We start from the raw sequence: 24,135 nt of genomic DNA on the forward strand, positions 1-24,135 counted from the left end.
GTGGAAAAACAAACCACCATTTAAAATGTCCAAAAAGTCCAAACTTTTTTTTTTCTTTAGCAGGAAAGCGATTTCAGTCAGAGAGCTCAAGAAAATGTCACAATGATGAACAAACTATTACTTGTAATCTTCAGCAGCGGACAACGTATTGTGGAAGAGCATCATAAAATATAAAACATTACCGACATAAATGGAAAAAAAAAATTGCTCTCTCACGATCCGACATTTGGCTTAAGGGTAGCACCATATTCTTTTTCGTTGTCTTGCGGCCGTGGCACTCGGTCGGGGAGGGGGGGGAAAAAAACATATTCCCAAATCCCCGGCTTTGAAAACAAATCAAAAGCAGCAGTTTTAGGAAGCACATTCATTTCAAGTGCATGCGAGGCAGCTAAAACGATACGGTCTCTGTGATCGATTTTCCGCAAACATTCCTTTTAAAGTACCGTTAAAGTTGTTTGACGGCTCTCAAAACAGATTGATCACAAGGGCCATTTCATTGAACGACGCCCCAGTCTGCTTCAATGCGGGCCAAGTGAGCGCATTCACTTCGGAGCGCTGAAGCAACAGAGAGGTTAGAAAGCGGGCAAAGAAAAAAAAACAAAAAACTAGCCGGCATTAAGACCTTTTTGAGAAACAAATCAACGGGACAGGAGGAATGGCAGATTGGAGGAAGCTGGAGGGGAACATTAAAAAAAAAAAAGCGCAGAAGAATGAAACGCAGCGCCGGAGGACCATCGGTTCACGTCAGTCTGATTTTTCCGAGATGGAAGTCAGACGGCTGAAATCAAAACCACACTGCTCAGTCTCGTGCCTGTCTTTGAATTTTTTTGCTCTGTCTCTACGCGCGGCTCCTCGGTGGTTGCTTCGCTAACACATCGGGGGCATGGGGTGTGTGTGTGTGTGTGTGTTCACCCCAAAAAGTCACCCCACATCCCCCGACGTTCGAGCGGAGTCGAGTGCTCGCCGCGTCATGCCCTAAAAGTCGACAACAAAGTTCACCTGACGACAAGCCGCCCACGTTTGAACGGTTTTGAATCCGCACAAGGTGGTGCCAAACTCCAATCGCTGATCAAAGGGCCGCTCTGACGGCAGACCGCCGGCCTTTTTTTTTTTTTTTTTTCAGCCAAGCCCCAAACAAAACAAACACAACATGCTTTTGGTCAGAGTCGGGCGACGATGAATGCTTCACATAAATAGTGACTACCATCTTGTGGATTCCTTCAAAACTACAACAGCGTAGCGCCTTGTCCAACCTGGACTTACCTTGGGAAAGTCTCCCATCAACCCCCCCCCCCCCCCCCCCGAAAAAAGACTGCAGCCAAAAGCATGAACCTTCAAATCCTGATCCTCTTGCCTCAATTTAGAGACACGCGTCATTATAAAGTCTGAATGAACTCTGACCTGTTGATTTCAGCACCAAGCTGAGACATTTGGTCCTCTCTTATTATTGTCGGCATTCCAACTATTCTGCCGATCACCATTTGTCACGCACTCCAATTTGTCTCGTGGTGTGAGCGTGAGCGCCGATGGTCGTTTTGTCTCTGTGTGCCCTGCCATTGGCTGCCAAGCGGTTCGGGCCGAGGCGGCTGGTCAGCAATCAGTTGCCCTTCTGATGCTTTGCGAGCGGGTGCGAGATGACGCCCGCCTTACAAGAGCTACTTCGGCCATTAGCGTGCACACGGCTGCAATTTTGAGCTTTTTCTGCGCCGGCTTTTTTTTTTTTACCTGTCTCAACTTTGGAGTGGTCAGTCCTCTCGGTCACCTTCTCCTGGCTGATGAGGTAATCGATGATCCGCACGCCGATGGGCGGCTCCGTGTGGTTCCATTCCATGATGAGCAAGGAGCTACTCGGCTCATGAGTGAAAGACAGTTTCAGCCTGGAAACAAAAACGAGAGGAACAAACATGAGCGCGACTTCTCGGCGACACACAGCCAACTCCCAAAAACAAGTCAAAATGGTCACAACATCTTTGATAAAACAGGAGTGCATTTTTTTTTCCAATCACGTCTTTCCGTCGAGTGCCGCATTTCTCATGTCCGCCCCCGGCTGGCCTCCTCCCACCCTGAACTTGGTCGGCGACCAGTTCAGGGTGTACCCGCCCACTGCCGGACGGGCCGGCGACCCTCGTGAGGAGAAGCGGATTCAAAAATGGAACGGATGGATGCGATGGTTTGCCTACATTGGTTGTGGCAGAGGCGCACATGTCGGGAGTCCGTCGGCGCCAAAGGCACTGGAATCACAGCGACACCAGTCGTCAATCACGTCGCCGCTCCCCGAGCACCACAGCGTGCTCATCATTGCCTCTTGAAGGGCCTGCGATAAGGCAGAGAAAGGAGGATGTGAACAGTCAATTTTGAAAAGCTTCCGACAACAGCAAATGCAAAGATATTGTTAGGGGAGGCATGCAAGGCGATATCAAGATAGCTAGTGGAGGAGTTCAAGTATCTTGGGGTCTTGTTCACGAGTGGGGGCAGAAGGGAGCGGGAGATCGACAGGCGGATCGGTGCAGCGTCTGCTGTGATGCGGACGTTGTATCGGTCTGTCGTGGTGAAGAAGGAGCTGAGCCAAAGGGCGAAGCTCTCAATTTACCGGTCGATCTACGTCCCAACCCTCATCTATGGTCACGAGCTATGGGTCGTGACCGAAAGAACGAGATCCCGGATACAAGCGGCCGAAATGAGTTTTCTCCGCAGGGTGTCCGGGCTCTCCCTTAGAGATAAGGTGAGAAGCTCGGTCATCCGGGAGGGGCTCAGAGTCGAGCCGCTTCTCCTCCATATCGAGAGGAGCCAGATGAGGTGGCTTGGGCATCTGATTCGGATGCCCCCTGAGCGCCTCCCCGGTGAGGTGTTAAGGTCATGCCCCACCGGGAGGAGACCCCGAGGAAGACCCAGGACACGCTGGAGAGACTATGTCACCCAGCTTGCCTGGGGACGACTCGGGATCCCCCGGGGAGAGCTGGAAGAAGTAGCTAGGGAGAGGGAAGTCTGGGCTTCCCTGCTAAAGCTGTTGCCCCCGCGACCCGGCCCCGGACAAGCGGTAGATGATGGATGGATACAGATTAATTATGTCATTTTGGTACAGCCGACACAGCAGACTCAAATGAAGCCCCCCCCCCCCCCCCCCAAAAAAAGGACCGGGCAAATGGCCCTCCAATCATCAGTCACAAAGGCACGTTCATTGTTGCCACTCCGACTGGCAAAGACCACCAAGCCGTTTTCCAAAAGTGCCTTTTCTCAAAGGGCGCGTGCGTGGTCTGGTGTCGTAAGAGCGACAACAAATTTGCAATTCAGTGACTTGTTGTGCTCAGCTAACTGACTGAGCTCGCAAGCTAAGCCGAAAAGGCCAACTTTTCTTGACATGCTTTTCATATATGTACCGACAGAAGTGAATTTCTTCCATTTCAAGGAAAAGAAAAGAAAAGTGACGGTGCCCCTCGCACGTTCCGCTCTGTTCACCCGGTCCCCCTCGCGTCTTATCCAAAGCCGCCATTCGAGTGTGATCTCTGGGCGACGACAGCAATTATATCCTCCCGGCGGGGACTGACGTGAGCCGATTCCATTCCATTCTAAAGAATCACACTTCCATTTTGGTGGCGATGTAACAGACACACCCGAAAGACAAATTGCCACACACCTGGTATGTCTCGTTATTGGACACCAATTCATAGACGGGCGCCGCCTTGGTGATTTGCAAGAGGACGGGCTCGGACTGCTGTCGCCCTTGAGCTGCCCTTGGACTCATATGGCAGAGGTGGCAGGAGCGAGGGCACTGGCCCTGGCTGGTGCAGTCCATGCGCACGCCGGCTGCCATCCGCTTGGCTCCCGCGTCCAACAAGCTGGCGATGTAGGCGGGGTAGGTCAACGTCCGAGGCTCCTTGTCATGCTCCTCGGATTCCTCGGAAGGCGAGTTACCTGGAATGGACGCATGAAATCAAGTTGATTAGCTGCAGGATCGCTACACGAGGGGGCCCCAATTATGTCCTTCATTTTACACAAGCGAGCGCGTTGAAAGGAGAAGAAAAGTCATGATGATGAGTCATACACCTGACGTTTGGAATGAGACGAGAGATGGACGGGAGCAAAGAATAAAGCTGAACTGACAGAAAGCGTCTCTCTTCCGAAAGTAGCGTGGCAAGTCTCCGAAGCATTAATGCGGGCCCACGTTTCGAGAGCTCCCGTTTGGAGACTTTGAGCTCATCTACATCACAAGAAGAATGCTTAAGCAGTCGCGTAAATATTTGCGAGTAAATCTAGGCCCGCGCAGTTCCCCGAAGAAAAGAAGCTGGCCGGGAAAAGCGAACGACGTCCTCCAAACGACCGAATAGGCATTCGTTTGACGGCGCTCGTCCCAAAGTGCCGTTGACCTTTCCTTCTCTTCTCTCCCAGTCAGCAGCAACACAATGTGAACCGACACCAAATAAGCCACAAAACTAGACTTGCATGCGTCTTCAGCGCAGAAAAGTTCCTTGGTCCGCCTCTTTGTTCCAGACTCAAAAGTTTCGCGCTACAGACCTTGAAGCTCACCGAACTGAAAATAGTCCGGTTCTGACGTTTTCACGGGCGTCCTGAGGCTCGTCCATTTCAACCGGCATCAAATGGACCTCTCGGATGTACTGGATGTAACCACTAGGGGGCATTCAAGTCACACCGTTTCAAACTAGGCATACTTGATCCGGTCCAGTTCCAGCACCGTGGATATTTGAGCCAAAGGAGCAAAAAAAAAGACAGTTTGACGTTCACCGCACAGGAGCTCGCACAATCGAAAAGCCACACCTGCGTGTACTTGTCACATTTCTTGCAATATGCAGCAATGACTCCAGATTGTTCACACAGCATGAAGAACAGCACTATGCACTTATAATATGGTGGATAGAGCCAACAAAGCCACCGGTGGGGGGGGGGGGGGGGTGGGAGGAACGGACCTCAAAACCCGTCAAGGCTAATACCTTTAGCACGTGGAACTCCCTCCCCTCCCTTCTAGCTACACGTCCCCTGTGAATGTCTCTCACCTGGGCCGGCATGTGACAATAATAACAATAAGAAAAGAGGAAGGAATCGTAATATACGTCTCACGGTGTTCATCGCTGCCCGTCGAACGCTGTGCACACATACGGTATTGTTGTTCGCGATGGTATACTGGCCTGCCAATTACGAATGTTCAAATGTTGCCTAATGCCGTGGCCTTTAAAGTTGCGAAAGGTTTTCCGACGGCAGCGGTTTGCCTCTCCATCAGATAGATTCCATGATAATTGGGTCCCGTGGGCGAGTGGAATCCATTTGCAAGTCAACCCCAGTGACAGAACAGATTGCGGTCAACGTTGGCCTTTCGTTGTATTATCATTGATATGTTGACATCAGATTGTTTTCAAAGCGGGACTGCAGGCATTTTGTCAAGGGTGTGTGATGGTAGCGGGACCCAAAGAGGAGGGAGGCGGGTGGAGTCGGGAGTACCGAACAAAAGGGATTCACAGAAACGCTTGCACGGGTACGCTGAATAAACGACATCGAAAGCATGAGTCCCCAAATCCTCCCCCCCCCCTCGCAAACTCAAAGCAACAGAAAAAAAAAGCCATGACAGTAACGTTAACAAAGTCTGGGAACCCCCCCAAAAAACAAAGTAACAAACCAAATCCTGTGACAGAAGCACAACGATCTGAACAAAAGAGAGCTCATGACACGATCAGCAACAGGCGCGACGCTGGAGGAGAAGCCCTCCACTGTCACCTTTTGGTCGCAAACGGAACCAAGCCACCGTGTCATTTGGCACCGCCCACTTTTCAGATGAATCATCAAATCAGTTGTTTGCATTTTTCTTGACACGCACCACCTTTTATGTCTGAACAATCTCAGAGCACTTCCAATGGAAAGCGTTTTTGCCTTATGCGGGAGCAGAGCTCTGAAAAGATTTCCGACCACCCGACAAGCACTTTTGTTAAATCAAGCCTAATGACACCTCACATAAAAGCTGCGGCAGCATCAGCAGCAGAAAACAGATCGCTTCTTGAGACTCGAATGGCACTCAGTCAAGCGCACACCTCCGCCAAGGTCCAACAGTTGCCTTTAATTGAATCAATAAAGCAGCCATCACCGCTTCATCCTAATTTAAGCTCAGCGGATCGGTTACAATGCTGCGTCTTAGCAGCACTCACCGAGCTCCACTTTGTGACTGATTTGGCCCCACCCTTTGTGACACCGGCAGATCACTCGCTTTTATTTTGGGCAATATTCGGCGAACGTGAATTCCACGACCTTGAATTCATCTAGAGTGCACATTTCTTGTTTAATTTTCTTTCCTGCATCCAGTATTTCTCTGAGGTGGGCATCTTTTTCTTGCAGCAATTAACCTTGTGGAGGAGAAGAGTCAGTGTGAAGAAAGGGAGCGCAATTATGTTCTCATTTTCTTCAACATGCACCACAAGCATAAACCTGGCATGTTCTTCTTCAATAAACACAAATTTAGACATTGGGAGTTTTGTCAGAAATTATTTTCCTCCGCAGGGTGTCTCCCTTGGAGGGAGGGCGAGAAGCTCGCTCATCCGGGAGGGGCTCAGTTGAGCCGGATGAGGTGGCTCAGGCAACCCATGAGGATGATGAGGTGTTCCGGGCACGACCTCGTAAACGCTGGAGAGACTCTTTGTCTCCAGGCCGGCCTGGGAAGGAGCGCCTCGGGGGATAAGAGCCGGAAGATGTGGCTCGGGCTGTTGCCCCAGCGACCCGACCCCGGGATAAGCGCTAGAGAATGAATGGATAGATCGACGTTTGCTTGGCTATCTGCCCACTTCAGCGTGAGGAAGACATTTCCCGCCTTGTATTTTGGAAATCTCTTGTCTATGACGGGGCAACACACCTGCCAACAGCAATCTGGAAGTGACTTGGGTTTTCCGGAGTCAGACCCCTCAGCAGAGAGAGAGAGAAAGGGGGGGGGTGCTTTCACGCTCACTTCTGAGCATCTTCAACACTGTCCAATTCCACGTTATTCAAGCATTTTGTTTCACATAGCCAAATGACACGCAGCACACTGGGTGCTTGGGGGGGGTGGCGGAGAGGGGGAGGGGCATTTCCAACTCTGATGTGGCGTCTCTGGTATGTACTGAAATTGATGAGAAGGCATGCTCGACCTCCTCTGGCGCCCAAGCACACGTGCTCATTAACATGAGAACCGTGTCTGATGGAGTCAGGCCTGAGGCACAACTGGAACGGGCAGAGTGCAGGAGAAAAAAAAGTTGAAGTGACTTCAGCGGAAAGAAATGGAAGACGGACGGAATGCAACGTGATCTCACCAATTCCTCGAGAAATGGTTTCCTCCAAGTGCATTGATACGCTTTGGCTCCACCTGCTACTTGCATACGTGTGACGCAGGAGGTCAACGCAGCGTTGACAAAAGGAGCAAACCTCCTCGGTCCATTCAACTCAGCTCCCGGCTCAACCCGAGTGTGTTTACTCGAGAGCGCTCGAAAAAACAAGCGCAAAGTGCGCTACGTGGAGCTTAAGTAAGTCACGTGACGACAAACAATAAAACCACAAATGAATAACAAAGACGGCAGAAAGCACAAAAACAGTCCCGATTAAAAAGCTCTTTTAAAGTTCAGGGACGAATTTGAAAGCTGGGCAGCGAGGGGCCTCTCGGAAGAGGCTCCGCCCCCTTGGAATCTCCGCTTCGTACCTCTCACGGCGTCGGGATCGCTGACTCGAGAGGGAAGGCGGGGCAAATAATCGAACCTCAATCAGCTTTTGTACGTTTTGGCATGAAATGACTCTGCGCCATTTTAGTCAGAGCGTCTCCCTGTTTATTTGGGCTCCGGGATCGTAACAGATCGACTCAAGAAGAAATCCGCAAGCTATCAATCCAGGCTTGCGACGAGAAATAAAATTCTCTTGGTTAGAACGCATGAACGCCAAGAGGAAGCCCAAAAAGTGATAAAATAAGCATTTCCTCTCAGTGCGATGGGTTCCTTCTCAAAGGAACGCAAGGGCGCGCGCTCCGGGCGGCAGATAAGGAGCTCTGTTGCTGATAAAGCGGCGGGCCTCCATTTCTGTTGGGGTTACGGGCGAGATTAAGCAGCCGGTCACTGCGCTCAATATTCCGAGAGATTTTCCAGCACAGAAGCCTGATGCGGAAAGCAATTTACGATAACGGCTGGCAAGTAATCTTCTCTAAACTGCAGGACACCCACCGCGGGCACGCTTGCGTTTCGGTGCGTCGCGGAATTTAAGGCTCTTGGAAATGTCGACGTTTCCGGCGGAATGTCACATGCGCGTGGCGGCGCGCCATGACGCTGCAAACGGCTTTTTTCTGATTCACATAATAGCTCGCGGTGCATTGTCTTCCTCCCACACTCGCCAGTCAGAGAGAACTGACTTGCTCTTTGCTTTCATATTTCTCTGGATGGGAAGGGTGGTGTGTGGGGGGGGGGGGTGGAAAGACACACTGGGCACATTACAATCCACTTATGAAAAGGTATAAATATGTGTGCGTGTGCGTGCGTGTGCATATATATATATATATACTAGCTGGTTCGCCGCCCTCTGGGCGGCTCATCAGCTAGTTCCTGCGGAAGGCTGGTAAGGTGGGCCTTTGGCCCACAAAAGTGTTGTTGCTTGGTTCAACTTTTTGTTCATCTTCATTGCTTATCGCGAAAATAAAGAGATGTTTAGCTCTACTAAATAACTAACAATTTTATTGCAATGCTTGTTGGTAGACAACATTTTTTTGCTAAGATGCCCGCGCGATCGTAGTGAGCCACTGCCTGAGCGGCGCAGTGGCGGCGCGCAGCGGCGCGGTGAAGTAGGTACGTTTTGAAAAGGGACAGACGGAAGGACAGACCGCGTGCGGGACGACGCGCAATATATATATATATATATCTATATCTATATCTCTATATATATATATATATATCTATATCTATATCTATATATCTATATATATCTATATATATATATAGATATATATATCTATATATATATATATATATATAGATATATATATATATATATATATATAGAGAGAGAGAGAGAGAGAGAGAGAGAGAGAGACACACAAACGCACACATATAAAAAAATATCACGGTTAAAGGTAAAGTATGAGCCTTAATGGAGACTTCATACTTTTTTCTCTTCTGATTGATATAAAAATTATTTAGTAGATATACACACATAACGGGGTAGGACTAGATAAGTTTTTTACTTCATCCTACTCCCTTGAACATAACTGTGTTGAATGAAGACTGATTTCTTTGTTTTTATTTTTTTATCTACCTTATTTTCTGTCAAATTATTACCGCATATGTTTTATGTTCAATAAACAAACAAACAAAAAAAACAAACAAACATATAAGGCTTTTTTTCCCCCATCTTAAGCACTTCTGTCTCTTCTTTCATGATTCAACATCAGCAATTTTCCATGGCTTCTTGTCCCCTAACACAAGGAGGCCAAATTCTTCAAATGTTGTGGCTTCTCTGCGGTGTCCACTTTCCCTTATTCAGTGGGGTGTTTTTTGTTTGTAACTTCAGAAGGATTTTGTGCCACTAGATGGTACTGGTGCATCACTGGGATGGGGGCTCATGGACCACGTGCGTGTTCAATTCAGTCCACTAAAACAAGGGAACACCCCCCCCCCCCCGCCCACCCGCCCCTCTACACTAACCTTTTGATTGCGTTTGGCCTGAGATGAACATTATATGGTTATGGAATGTAATCATGAGCCCCCGCTGTTGCCCGAATGCCAGACACCAAAAGCAGCCGGCAGCTTGGTAAATTGGAAAGCAGTGAGATGAGAAATTTGTATTTAAAAATGCCCAGATTTGGAGGGACAATGCCTATAGAGGGAGGGGGGCGGAAGGGGGGCACAATGAAAAAATGATTAGAACCAATAAAACGCAGTCCATCCGAGAAACAGATCACCAGTATGTTGTGTGTGAGACGCACTGTAAACCCCAAACCTGCGAATTGAAATCCAGAGCAGCTCTCGGGTGGACTGAGACAAATAAATCTTCTCGTGGCGATTCTGCGCCGCATGCAATCCTACTTAAGTTTGACGCGACAGCCCTCAGCAGGCGATGCGCCACTCGTGTCTTGGCCCACCGCAGGTGTCGTCGCTTGTTTTCAAGTCGCACAGTTGTCATCTGATCACAAAGATAGTAAGTACTAAGCAAGGAACTCCTCAGAAAATAAAAGAAAGAAAGAAAAAGCAGGTGACCTTGAACCGATGTTGTGAGCGGTCAGCAGTCTGCAAGTGCGGCTTTGCCATCTGAGCCGTTGCCATCTCTGGCGCTGGCAAAGAAACGGCATTCGGGAGCACCAGGGGGAGCATTTTAAAATGGCGCACGGGAGCTGCGATCGTTAACACGCCGCAAAAGTGCATCCGCGTCAGGGAGGCGGCGATCTCCTTTTCGCCAACTCATTCATTCATTCATACATCTTCCGAGCCGCTTGATCCTCACTAGGGTCGCGGGGGGGTGCTGGAGCCTATCCCAGCTGTCTTCGGGCAGTAGGCGGGGGACACCCTGAACCGGTTGCCAGCCAATCGCAGGGCACACATAGACAAACAACCATCCACGCTCACACTCACACCGAGGGACAATGTAGAGTGTTCAATCAGCCTGCCACGCATGTTTTTGGAATGTGGGAGGAAACCGGAGCACCCGGAGAAAACCCACGCAGGCCCGGGGAGAACATGCAAACTCCACACAGGGAGGCCGCAGCTGGAATCGAACCCGGTACCTCTGCACTGTGAAGCCGACGTGCTAACCACTGGACTACCGGGCCGCCCACTCGCAAACTCTTATCCACATTATTTTTCTGTTTCGTTCATTTTCGGGACTCATCACGGCGTGCATAGGCACGGCTGCGGCCGCGCATACGCGTGCGGTTAGCGGGAGGTCGGTTGCTTGAAAAGTAGGTCTCGGGTCAACAAAGTTCGGGCCCTTTAGATACGAATGATTTCCCGCATCAACTTTGCACGAGACGTGAAGAGACCAGCCGAATACGCGAGAGTGTTTTTGGTCGAAATTTCAAACTCGTGTTGTCGGATTAAGCAGAGCCGAGTAACGAACGGGCCCTAATTGCTTGCGGCAATTAAAAGTGATGCATTTTTGCACCCAAATAAGCACTCCCAAGCTGTTTGCTCATTTTGCCAGGCCACTGTAATTAGCCCCCAGCAGAGTGCCGATAAAGCCGATTAGACCTGCTTTTGAGGCATGGATCCGAAGATCTCTTTTGACATGTGACACCCCTGAACATGAATAACGTGGCACACATTGCGATACTTTTGAGAAGGAAACTTAACTCCCCGCCCTAAGCTTTCTTCCTCGTAGACTTTTCAGGCCCCGTCAAGATAAAACCCTCGACTCAGCCTCATCCTGCTAAATCCAATCCACCTGCCACGCATGCAGATCTTAAGACGGCGATATCCGGCCATCTCGGACGAGCTCGGTAAGCCCCGATCGACACTTTTATGTAGAGGGCGGGATTTGAAGTACGGCGGGCAATGAGGACAGGCTTTGTCTGCTGACCACTCGCTTGACAGAACGCTGACTTTTCCGACATTCGGGGTCCTGCCGAGGTAGGAGGAGGTCACGAAAAGTACGACATCTATAGTGCCAAAGATTCCAAATCTTAACCTTCGAGTTTCACCCGCCACCCTCGGAATGAAAAGCATTCTTAACCCAGACGGACGGACGGACGGGTAGAAGCGCTTGCCTTGGAGAGGATTGTTCATTTCCAGACCGCTGTCGGATTGCCTTTGACTTCCCTTGTGGGACTGTTAAACGCTTCCATCGGATCATCTCGAAAGAAACAAGACGTTCGTGAGAGAACTCTCCCGGGGCCCGTTGACGGCGCCATCATAACGGAAGACATCAATATTCGCGTTTATCGTCCCGCCGTAGAGGATGAGTCAACCGCCGCGCACGTAACGGGAAATTGCAGCTTATTCTCCGCCCGCCGCCGAGCCACAGCGGCAAGCGCCATCCGCTAACGTCAATCCGTGAAAGCGGGGCATTTGGCCACCGATGAAAAACATTTGGAACGCGGGTGACGTAGAGTCGATTAATACGGTTGAGGTTGTCCCATGCAACCCGGGTTCACCAACCATCGCCTCCGAGTGGTCGCGAAGGGAAGCGCAGCTCGCGCAACAATCGCCTAAATGTTACGACGCCGGTCGGGAACGTCGCCCAAGTGGCGCGCGGCATCGGTTCCCTTCTTCCAGCCTCTGGTGAGACACTTGCAGGGAACTGCGACTCATCCCGTCGTACGAAAGGCAGCGGAGGGCGAGGGGGGGAGGGGGGGGGGATGTGCCCGTTTGCCAAACGGGAACGGGACACTTTCACTGTTTACCGAAGCGGCAAAGCTGTGCCATGGCCTTGAAAAGTCAGCCTCCGTTGAGAGACGACGGTGCTCTCGGAATTTACGTTAGGGGTATCTCATACGGCCAATAAAACGTTACATTCGGGTTTAATAAATCCCTCACATATATTTCACGTGCACTTTAATTTCAATATGGAAGCAACGTGACCCCCCCCCTGCCCCCCCCCCCCCCGAGGTACACCTTCTCCCCCACCTTCTCGCATTTTTCTCGCAGTTTTTTTTTAGTTTTTTTTTTTTTAGTCTCTTCCAAAAACAGTGAGAAGAAAGTTGCCTCCCCCGAGACTAAAAGCGTGAGTGACAATCTAATGATACTGATGCTATTTTTGCGGGCAGATTGCTTTGACGCAGCCTGCAGGGTCCTCGCTCGATTTTTGATGAAAAAAAAAAAAACGCAGGCCTTCCTCCCTATCTTCGTAGAACCGGATTGCCAACACCTTGGACATGCTCACCGTAGTGAATGCTCCACAAATTGCTCCCCTTCAGGCTTTTGAGGATATCGCTGAATTTTTAGGGCAACAGGCACGCACGCACGCACACACAGGAACAGGCGCGCGGGGTGCACACAGGGGAAGACACGGAAAAGTAAAAACCGTAAAAGGTCATTTACGCCAGGGGAGGTTTTTTTTTTTCTTTCCCTTCCTGCAGATCAAGATCAATTTGAGCGTCTCAGGCTGTTGGTAATAAGATATAAGATGGTTGTGGAGACACTTGTCTGTCAAAAATCGATAGCAAAGGCCATTCGTTTTGTCCTGCCAAGTGGGAGTTACGGTGAGGACTGGACAGCACATTTTTTGGCGCGCACGCGCACATGTAAAAACAACAACAACACCACCACCACCTGGTTCTGGTTTCTCTGGGACCCGCCGGCCCGGGCGCCGGAGCATTATCATCTGAAAGCTTGCCTCCGTTTTATAATCTACATATTTTTTTTTTTTTCTCGCCGACTGTTATCCCGCCGTGGGTAAGCAGGTGCGTTTCGGGCTCGCTTCGTATCTCGGCGAATGAGACTGGCAGCTGGCGTTTCTCTCAGAGCGAGATTACAAAGAGACCGCGGGGGAGAGAGAGGAACTTTTCGCGGACGCCGCCGTGACCTTCACGCGGGAGCGCTCGACAACATGGCTGACTCGAGCGAAGGCGGCGCAAGTGGAGAAGGGAAGGTTAAAAGATGAACATTTGAACCGCGTTGAAGCGCTTCGTCCTGGCAAGCAGCCCGGGTTGAGCGCCGTCCATTCGGGAGCCTTGTTCGGCGGAGTAAAGACTTTTTCACCTTGATTCACTTTGCAAGACATCTTTCACTCCAATTCTTCAAGCGGAACATCGTCACTTTCCGTGGAGAACCGCGCGGCGACGCCAGTACGTTCGGCGCATCTTCCTGGCGGCCATTATTTGTGGGCGGGGACTACTCCTTTCACGTATCAGCAAGACGATGATCTTCCCATCTTCTGTTTAATTGAAATAGGTTGCAGGTTTCTTTTTTCTAATCAGAAACTGGTCCTTTTTTTTTTAAGTGAAGAAAAAAAACCCTCTTAGGTAGCTCCGTTCCGAACTGCTTAATCCTCACCAGGGTCGCAGGGGGTGCTGGAGCCTATCCCAGCTGTCTTCGGGCAGTAGGCGGGGGACACCCTGAACCGGTTGCCAGCCAATCGCAGGGCACACATAGACGAACAACCATCCACGCTCACACTCACACCTAGGGACAATTTAGCGTGTTCAATCAGCCTGCCATGCATGTTTTTGGAACGTGGGAGGAAACCGGAGTACCCGGAGAAAACCCACGCAGGCCCGGGGAGAACATGCAAGCTCTACACAGGGAGGCCGGAGCTGGAATCGAACCCGGTACCTCTGCACTGTGAAGCCAACGTGCTAACCACTGGACTAGAGTGTTCAATCAGCCTGCCATGCATGTTTTTGGAACGTGGGAGGAAACCAGAGTACCTGGAGAAAACCCACGCAGGCCTGGGGAGAACATGCAAACTCTACACAGGGAGGCCGGAGCTGGAATCGAACCCGGTACCTCTGCACTGTGAAGCCGACGTGCTAACCACTGGACTAGAGTGTTCAATCAGCCTGCCATGCATATTTTTGGAACGTGGGAGGAAACCGGAGTACCCAGAGAAAACCCACGCAGGCCCGGGGAGAACATGCAAACTCTACACAGGGAGGCCAGAGCTGGAATCGAACCCGGTACCTCTGCACTGTGAAGCCAACGTGCTAACCACTGGACTAAAGTGTTCAATCAGCCTGCCACACATATTTTTGGAATGTGGGAGGAAACCGGAGTACCCGGAGAAGACCCACGCAGGCCCGGGGAGAACATGCAAACTCTACACAGGGAGGCCGGAGCTGGAATCGAACCCGGTACCTCTGCACTGTGAAGTCGACGTGCTAACCACTGGACTACCGGGCCGCCCCCTCTTAGCTAGCTCCAGTGAGAAAATTAGAACATTCTACAGTGAACTTCTGAAATTCGACTGTAAATACTTGAATAGAATCGGTGTGCAATCTTCCATCACTTTGCTTTGGAGAGACCCCCCCCCCCCCACCACGATGGGAAAACAACTCAAAACTCAAATAAGTTGCGCGCATGTGTGAATAAAAGGTCACACAAGGCAAAGAAAACGTTCAATTAGCGCACGCATCATCTCACGGTTTGCAGCAGGAGGGGTGAAAAAGGCGACCGCGGCGACGGGGAGAGCGGTTTTCATGCACGGGGCGCCGCAATCACTTCTCATTACCGAGGCTCGGCAGCCCAAGCTTGCAGCCGAGGGCTGTTGACACGCTCGAGGGTTGAACGCAAAAATCTCACGGCGCGAATGCAAACTCAAAGCAAGGAGAAAACAGACCCCCCCCCCCCTCCCTCCTCCAATGAGTCGACGTCTGCTTATCCTCAAACAGCGGCACCGCTCGTGGATTGGAACTTATTTATGTTCTAATCTGATGGTTGCTCTGGAAAAATAAATAAAATAAAAGCCGTTTGTCCAAGAGAAGGTGCCACCAGACCGTTTTCTCGATCGGGCCTCCAATCAAGCGAATTTCTCGGGAGACCCCATTTGGATTTCGTCTGACAGCTTCCTCAAAATGTTTACCTCCGGAGTCCCTCAACAGCAGGTGCACTATGAGGCGCAGTCTCATGCGGGCCTCGCGACTGGAAACCAACGTACATCTATTGGAGCGACTCTATTTTCAACGCGTGGTTGACAAGCACCGAAGAAGAAGAATGGAGCGCGGAGGGAAGGGTTGGAAAAAAAAAATCACAAAGAGCGCAAGACAGGCCTCACGTAGAGCTTTGCCAAAGTCCATTCATGGCAGAAGGTGGGAAAATGGCCGACGTTGATCTTGCCTCAGATTGGCTTAAGGAAGCTCCTTATGCTGAATTTGGACTTTGCAATACGGTGTCTTATCTTTGCCTCAATATCCCGAGAGAATCCTCTGGAATCGAATGCATCCGTGATCTCGATTGTCAAGCCTTGACGTCGATGCAACTGCGGATTGGGTGCATTCGCGCACCAACATGACCGCATCCATTTGAGCCGTGACCAATATTCACGTGATGCCGCCTGCGCGCAGAGCGAGACATGGCCGTGAATGCGTTCACTCATCGACGCGGGGCATTATCGGAAGCCGTCATGCCTCGACGCCGTCATTTCTATTTGTAGGATGCTATTGTACTGCTATTGTATTGGTTGGTGCTGCCAACCAAACCCCTGTGTGTGTGTGTGTGTGTGTGTGTGTGTGTGTGTGTGTGTGTGCCTGTGTGCGTACGTGTTCGTCAAGAATGACAATGGGACGTGATCATCTTTTGTTGATTTTAAAAAGCTCTGTTGGAGAGTATTCGTGATTTAGCGGAGTATCCGTGTTCTCAACACCGCACTGCTTCTGCACGTCCCCTCACAATGTTGTATCGCCGCAGACATGATCAATACCAAAATCACCCAAAACGCACTTCTATATTTTGGCACTAAATTATTGGGTTTTTGGCATCGAATGAGTTAGGGTAACTGTTCTTTTTTTTTTTTAATTATTATTATTTTTTTTAAGGCTTTGAAAATGATCACTTTAGGTCAAGATGTCGTTTTTCATAGCCTGAGTTCAACTTCCCTCACACGGTCTCCTTTCATCACTTCATGACCTTCCTGCTTAGTCCTCCATCTCTTTCCCCGTGATCATTGTCATTGTCAGCACATAGGCACGCGTGCGCACACACACACACACACACACACACACACACACACACACACACTGAAAAGCTCAAAGAATGAGATCTATAATACATTTGGCGAAGTGTGATAGAAACTTACTCCTTCCTATTCAAGGTAGCGTGTAAGATGACTGTCAAAGGAGTGGCGCTGTGCCCAAAAAGTCTCCCGTATGAACCCACTCACTCGTTAACCATCTTCCGGCTCCGGCGCTCTCATTATGACGAGGCCGCCGTCATGGTTCGGGATAGAAAAGGCGATGCGTAATAGACATACTCGAGCCTAATTCCACCTGCGTCGTGTGCGTCTGCATGATAGATGAAGTCGTGGAGCACGAAAGGAAAAAAAAAAAAAAACATTCTTAATTCGTACTTTTTTTTGTTTTTTCCTCCAATTAGGTGGGTATGGCTGACACGCTCACTTTTGCTATTATTCACGATACTGTGAACTTCTGAAATGTGTTTTAATCCCTCTTTCCAATCATGTGTCTCTGCTGTCAGCCACACTTAGGAACGCCCTTTCTGATATACCGTGCGTGGCCCCGTGGGAATCGGCGCGCTCGTGTGCCTTTTCCAACATTTGACAATGATGAATACTTTTTGTGTGAGCACGATGGGGTGGGGGAGGGAGGGGTGGTGGGGGGTGGGAAATGACATAAATAAAAGAAGCTCCATCTAATTCAATGCGCGCGAGAGGGCCAATTTCGCTAGTGCAAAAAGAAAAAAGTGAGGCTCCCCCCTGGGCGCTGACCCGCAACGAGGACCAGCGCAAGCGCGGCGGCAAAGGGCCAAGAGTAAAAAAAAAAAAAATGGGTGAAAAGATGCAACGGTGCAATCAACAGGCGGGTTGCGATCGGAAACCAAGAGGACAAATCCACAAGTCGCTCTTCGCAGGGGGAAGAGGAGGGCACGGTTTTCATGTGATGACAACCCAAAACAGGCCAGCGTGCAAGTGTGGCAGAGGGAGTTACCCCGGGGGCTGCCTTGACGCGCGTGCCTCCCCAGAGAAGCAATTAACAAAGAAATGATGGCGGAACAATTCGCCCGCAGGCTCTGCATGTCTCTCGTGCCATTTTAGCGTTAATCACTTTTTCCATTACAGCGCGGCGAATGCGAACGAAATAGGGCCATTGAAAGTCAGTCTGGCAGAAAAGCCTACACACACCCCCCAACCCCAAAAACAAACAAACAAAAAAAAACGATCTGCAGCAGACAATGTCAACACAGAATGATGGGCGTTCACTCCCATTGTGCTCCCTAAATGACATCATTTCCGAGCGCGTTTCTCGAGAACCGCTGTATGCAAAGTGCAGAGCACGGCGCAAAAATCAGTCGATCGACAACACACAACAGAACACGAAATAAATAACGACGACAGTCGAAAGCACAAAAACGGCCCAACTCGGAAATCGGGTCTCATGCCGAGTCAAAGGCCAAAGGCTAAAAATGGAGATTTAAGACAAAATATCGCCCAGCATTCCTTCCAAAGAGAGTGAGCGGCAACGGAAAAGGCTCCCCCCCCCCCCCCCCACCCCCGGAGCCTCCGCTTCGTGCCTCTCACAGTGAGAGGCGATGTAGAAAGAGCAAGTCGGGGGACAAATTCCTTGTGTCTTTCACATACCTGGCCGCTAACGATGATCGATTCTGACACAGTGACGAAAAGGATCGAAGGTTTCTCATTAAACGGCAACCGCAGCATCCAAATGGCTCCGTGACTGCCGTTTAAAAGCAGCACCGTCATCCCACCGCTGCCTTCAAATCAAAGATTTTTTTTTTTCGCCTTCTCGTATTCCAACGAAACGCCGGTCAAATGAAGTATAACAAACATTTGTAGCACTCCAAATACAAGTGATCACTCTCAATTTAGGAGTGAACTACTTTGCAGCAGTGCCTGACCCCTTTTCCACCTTGTTTGGGGAAACTCATAAACGAGGCAACTTATGTGACATCCCCGCCGGAGATGACAAGTTGCTATTTTCAGGGTGAGGTTTTTTTTTTTTTTTTTAAATCTCAGCCGAAAAGCTGCAGGCGGCACCTGTCGATGACATTATGCATTTTTTTTTTACCCTGAACATGTCAAAACATTGTTTTAATACTTGCAATGACTTCAATGGATACTTGACTCATTTTGTCTTTTTCAGCAGTAAAAAGCGTTTGTATTTTTTTCAAGAATGAATTTGATAGGGCGGCGTGGGGGGTCAAGTGGTTAAGCACGTCCGCTTGACAGTGCAGTCCTGTTGTCTCATACTTTCGCCCTAACGGGAAGTTCCGATGTCCGCAGCATCAAGAGTTCTTCAACACGGTACGGTGCGGGTGTCAAACCCGAGGCGCGGGGGCTAGATCCTGGCCACGGCATTTGATGGGGTCCACGTGGTGAACCCCAGTGTTGATTGATGTCAGTGGTGATTTCCGAAACGGGGGGGGCTGGCTCTTCCTCACTCCTCCTAGCCTATTTGTCCTTGTAAAAAAAAAAAATTGTCTCCTCGGCTTGCCGTGCCTCGACAGCATCCCACGGCTGAAAGCGGCCGTTATTAAGAGTGACTCTTCAATCCCAGACGGTCGATGCTGTCACTTCCCAAACGAGTGCGAGCAGTGATTACAGCTGTTCTCAATTACAGCGGCGTAGATGGAAGTGCAAGGGAGGAAGTAGACAGTGAGGGTTGAAAAAGCAACCCTCTCCAGGATGGTATTCAAATAATTGGGCTCCGCGTTGCCCAATTATTTGGGTAAGGCGCGTGCAACCTTAAAATGGCTGACGCGATGACGGATTTTTTTTTTTTTTCCTTCCCTCCCACTCAAATCCCACCTGAACTGCTCCATGACAAGCAACGTAGCTGAAATGATGGGAAGCAAGATTTCTTTATTGGTCTCATTCTGGAAAGTAATTAGGGACACTTAGCGAATATGTTCACTGGATTAAAAATAAATGCAAGGAAATCTACTACTCTACGTTCTTTATTTTGGATGAGGTGACAAATCCAAACGTATTCTTAGTTTTTTTTTTTACTTCCGCAACTTCTACTGCGACCAAAATCTGCCGCCGCTGTTCTCTGAAAATATGAGCGAATGCTTTTCATACAGAGTCAGACGAGGCAATCAATTAGCGCGGAACAGTAAGACGACCAAAGCAAGAGCCAAACGCGCAAGCGGGCGAAATGAAAACATCACAATGATCAATTTTGACAGATCATAGACTCACACTGCGTGCTTTGGGACTGCCCATAAATCAGAATTAAAAGAAAGATAGCGTCAGTCTCGGATCAGCGATAGTCGCTACATTTGCATTCTTGACGATTTCCGTGATCAGCGTCAGTATTTGACAGTATTTGTTTTTGTTTTCAGTACACAAATAAATAAATACATACATCTGCAATTACATTTGCCGTTTCAAATGGTGCGCGTGGATCGTTCCTGAAATCCACCAATCCTGATGAGCGAATGTACGACGACGCTGCCGAAGCCGCGCTCGGCGTAGATAAGGCGCTCGCTAATTGCGTTCTTGGCTGAGAGGAAAGAAGAAGAGAGAGCAATACCTCCCTCGCGAGGCGACGCTTGGAGCCAGTCATTTTCAAGATGGCTCTCTTGCGTAGAATTACGCGCTAAGCTTCATACCTCATTTCAAATCCGCACCTGCGGGACACCGAGGGTCTTTTGCTCAACTAACGTCGACGTAAAACTAGCGCGGGAATTCTCAGCTCATATTCTTCTTCTTAATATTCCTTGAAATATCGCAATATCGCTTGAAAGTGGCAGAAGTGGGCGGCCCGTTAGTCCAGTGGTTAGCACGTCGGCTTCACAGTGCAGAGGTACCGGGTTCGATTCCAGCTCCGGCCTCCCTGTGTGGAGTTTGCATGTTCTCCCCGGGCCTGCGTGGGTTTTCTGCGGGTGCTCCGGTTTCCTCCCACATTCCAAAAACATGCGTGGCAGGCTGATTGAACACTCTAAATTGTCCCTCGGTGTGAGTGTGAGTGCGAATGGTTGTTCGTTTCTGTGTGCCCTGCGATTGGCTGGCAACCGATTCAGGGTGTCCCCCGCCTACTGCCCGAAGACAGCTGGGATAGGCTCCAGCACCCCCCCGCGACCCTAGTGAGGATCAAGCGGCTCGGAAGATGAATGAATGAATGAATGAGTGGCAGACGTGTGATCCATCCCTCTTTTTTCTAATTCGCTTCTCCTCACGAGGGTGGCGCACGTGCAGGAGTGTTCGGGCAGTCGGCGAGGGACACCCTGAACCGGGCGCCGGGGCACACATAGACCAACAACCATGAGCGCTCACAATCACATCTGGGGAAAACTTGGGAGTGTAACCTGCCCTATGTGTTTGTGGAATGTGGGAGGAAGCCCGAGTACCCGGAGAAAAGCCACGCATGCAAACGGGACCGGAATCGAGGCGGCTTTTGGTGAACCATCAGTCAAAGATTCGCACGGGTTGTGTTGAAATGCAATTCTGGCAGCGATGGGCATGATGTAAAATATTCATTGGCATTAAACGGTCCAAAAAGATTTTCTCCTGACAATTGTGAAACAAATCATTGACGGCGCCGGGGATTGTGCAAAATGGGGCAAATTGCCTTGTTTACCGCTGCGCTCGCTCCGGATGAAGCCATCTTGTTGGCGAGTTGCGTGTTCATGGAACGGCCGCCCCTTCCCCACAGACGTGGCTCAGAGGTAATACACAACAACTCCTTCAAGGGAGAGACGTACACGCCTGCACAAACGCTGCCACGGGAGCCAGCGAAAGCATCCTTTAAGGCTCCGCGTCAATCACACTCTTACTCGCCCTCTACCAATCGCAAGTCCATTTCAGTGTACGGGATGTACGCGTCTTCTCAGCGCCTTTGGCCACGTCGGTGTTCGAGCCAGCGGAGGGCACGTTCTGATAAACGAGCCGACGGTGTCTGTTTCAATGCTAATCAATTTTGCAGACATTTCTCCCGGCCTACTTACGGCGAGTGTTTCTTCTTCCGTCTCTCATTTGTTTCTCTCTTCTCTTCATTTCCCTTTCTCTAAACTTCAAATGACTTTGTGTTGTTGGAAAGCCGGCCCCCTCTGTCCTCCTCCCTCCTCAAATATTTCCTCACTCCTTTTAAAGGGAAGTCAAGTCAACATTTCTCGTCGATATCTTCGACGCCCCTCCCCAGTAGCCTAAACACGCCATTCTGACTAATATTGCCTTTGTGGAATGCGCCGCAGAAAGCGTCAAAAGCCTCTTTTCTGGGTACATTTGTAAAACCGGTCTCAACCTGCATGCCCGGCGTGGGCGAAGGGCTTCTTATCCACCACCTTTCTCGCTCTCTCTCTCACACACACACACACACACACACACACACACACACACACACACACATACACACACACACACACCTTCTCTACATTCCCCGCATACAAATGTCCTGGCTTCCGGACAGACTCAGGTGGGAGGCCGCAGAGTGCACGGAGGTGAGCGCAAGGTCTGGGAAGGAGTTTTAGATAGAATGAAGAAACGGAGATGTGATGCCCTGAGGTGATGAATCGGTGTTGATAGTCTTCCCAACTTCACATCGTGAGCGGGAACTGGCAAACATGGCTATGTTGCGAGCAGCCACGCAGGGGAATGGCAACAGATGGAAAGACGAGCGCGAGTGATGGAAGGATGGCAAGGGAGAGGAAAGGAGATCGGAAAACCCCCATGGGGGTGGAAGAAAGTAAGCAGTTGCAAGATGAGAGTGATTTTTTTGGGGGGGGTGGGGGGGTTTAGAACATATGCATCCACACCTGGTGACAATGAGCGGAGCGATCAGTGACGCAAACACACCCGGGATATGCAAATGACAGGAGAGAAGGGGGAGCAAGTGATGGGGAGAAGGCAGGTTGAAGAAGGGGGGGGGGGGGGGGGGGTTCGGAAAGCAAGCCTTGGAGGATTCCAAAGTAGCAGTTTAAGAAGAGAGAGAGAGAGAGAGAGAGAGAGAGAGAGAGAAGAACTTTGTGAGGGCTCCGGGGGGGATTTGTTTGGATGGGGGGAGATAAATAAATAAAGAATATGTGGATAAGAGCTCGGCATTCAGCCAAATGAAAAAAAAAAAAGGAGAATTTGATGGTCGCATTTCAGAGACCTGCACAGAAAAAAGCTTTGGCGGAATCGATTCCATTTTATTTGTTCAAAGGGCGGCACGGTGGCAGAGGCGCGGGGCTTCCATTACGGCTCCGGCCTTCTTCCTGTGTGGACTTTTTAGAAGTTCGCGTTTCAAAAACAGGCGCGGCAGGCTAACGGAACGGTCGGAATCGGGAGCGTCCAACTGACGTGGGCGCGCCATCGCATTCCAACGGTGGTACTGTGGTTTGGCGAGGCAATTACTCAATGTCGTCAAGACGGGAGGCCAAATGTAGCGCAAATGTGTCTCTCCATTCCACTCACTGAATATTCAGTCAGTGGCTTCAGGTACCTTCGGGTTGAATTGTATTTGCACGAACCTTGAAAGAGACTTTCAATTGTTCAAAAAATACATGTCACGAAGCGTCGTCTCGCTACAATTTTCAAATGTTAGTTTTTAGTCATGTGGCCGTTCAAAGAAAAAAAAAATATTCATTGATCTTTTTAAATAGCATCTTTTTCTGCTTCTGCTTTTAGCGCGAGCAGGGTGATGGGTTCTTTTTTCCTTTTGGGAGACATGGCTCTTGCAGTAATAACCAGCGACAATTTAGTGTGAGCAACAAGCGTCTGTCTGTTTTTGCGACAGCCTCTCTTGCACACGGCAGAACATGGTGTTTCCCGACATTTGGTTTTAGGCCAGTGGGACTGATGGCCATCCCAATTGAAAATGTGCTCCGGAGCCTTTGCCAGCTGGCTTGGGGCAGTAGGCGAGGGACACCCTGAACTAGTCGCCAGCCCATGGCAGGGCACACTTACATGAACAGCCATTGGCGCTCACAATCGCACCCGGGGACAATTTCCGGTGCCCCGTGTGTTTTTGGAACCCGGGAGGCAATCGGAGTATCCGGAGGAAACCCAGCATGCAAACTCCACACAGGAATCGAACCCTGCACTGTCAGGCAGACGTGCTGACCAGCCGACCACCGTGCTGCCCATGTAAAATACAAAAGAAGGTCCGACTTCACGCATGGGACAAAGTGAGTATCCAACTCGGAGTTGGTTATCATCCAGATGACCGCACTGGTTCACTGCGATGTCGTTAGATCATGACATCTTTAACAACAACGATAATGTATTAAGTTATTTTGCCCTTTAAAGGTGATCTTGAGTGTAAATCCCAGCCCTGGTTATGACTCAAAATGGACAGTAATGGTATGACCGAGTTTGAGAAGGGGGGTGGGGGGTGTAAGGGTCAGTCTGTCCAGAGTTTAACTTGGACCCAGTGGACCTCCAAAAGTTTTCATCATCTAGACAGCGGTAAGGAAAAGCATGAAAAATGCATGCATCTCGAGAAAATGTCCAATGTCCTTCAACATTCAAGGTGTCACCGAGGCTCAATTGGTATGGGCCAGCGGTTGTTTCTTCATTCCCGCTCATTCAAGGCTCACCTGGCCGCCTTGCCACCTCTACCTTTTGTACCCGCGCTCGCTTCTCTGCAACTCGACT

The 24,135-nt window shown here is 50.0% G+C and overlaps 1 protein-coding gene across 7 annotated transcripts in view; it reads right to left on the reverse strand.

Moving 5' to 3' along the window:
- astn1 (astrotactin 1) overlaps positions 1-24,135 on the reverse strand; it is a 94,091-nt gene that overhangs the window by 9,677 nt on the left and 60,279 nt on the right. For all 7 annotated transcript variants that reach the window (XM_052087713.1, XM_052087709.1, XM_052087714.1 and 4 more), the window contains exons 18-20: positions 3,635-3,912; positions 2,181-2,314; positions 1,726-1,877 (exon numbers count right to left, since the gene is read on the reverse strand). In XM_052087713.1, coding sequence (XP_051943673.1) covers positions 1,726-1,877; positions 2,181-2,314; positions 3,635-3,912 — 564 coding nt within the window. The remainder of the gene's footprint in view (positions 1-1,725; positions 1,878-2,180; positions 2,315-3,634; positions 3,913-24,135) is intronic.

The sequence above is a fragment of the Hippocampus zosterae genome, chromosome 15, assembly GCF_025434085.1.
Source record: "Hippocampus zosterae strain Florida chromosome 15, ASM2543408v3, whole genome shotgun sequence".
Lineage (NCBI taxonomy): Eukaryota > Metazoa > Chordata > Actinopteri > Syngnathiformes > Syngnathidae > Hippocampus > Hippocampus zosterae.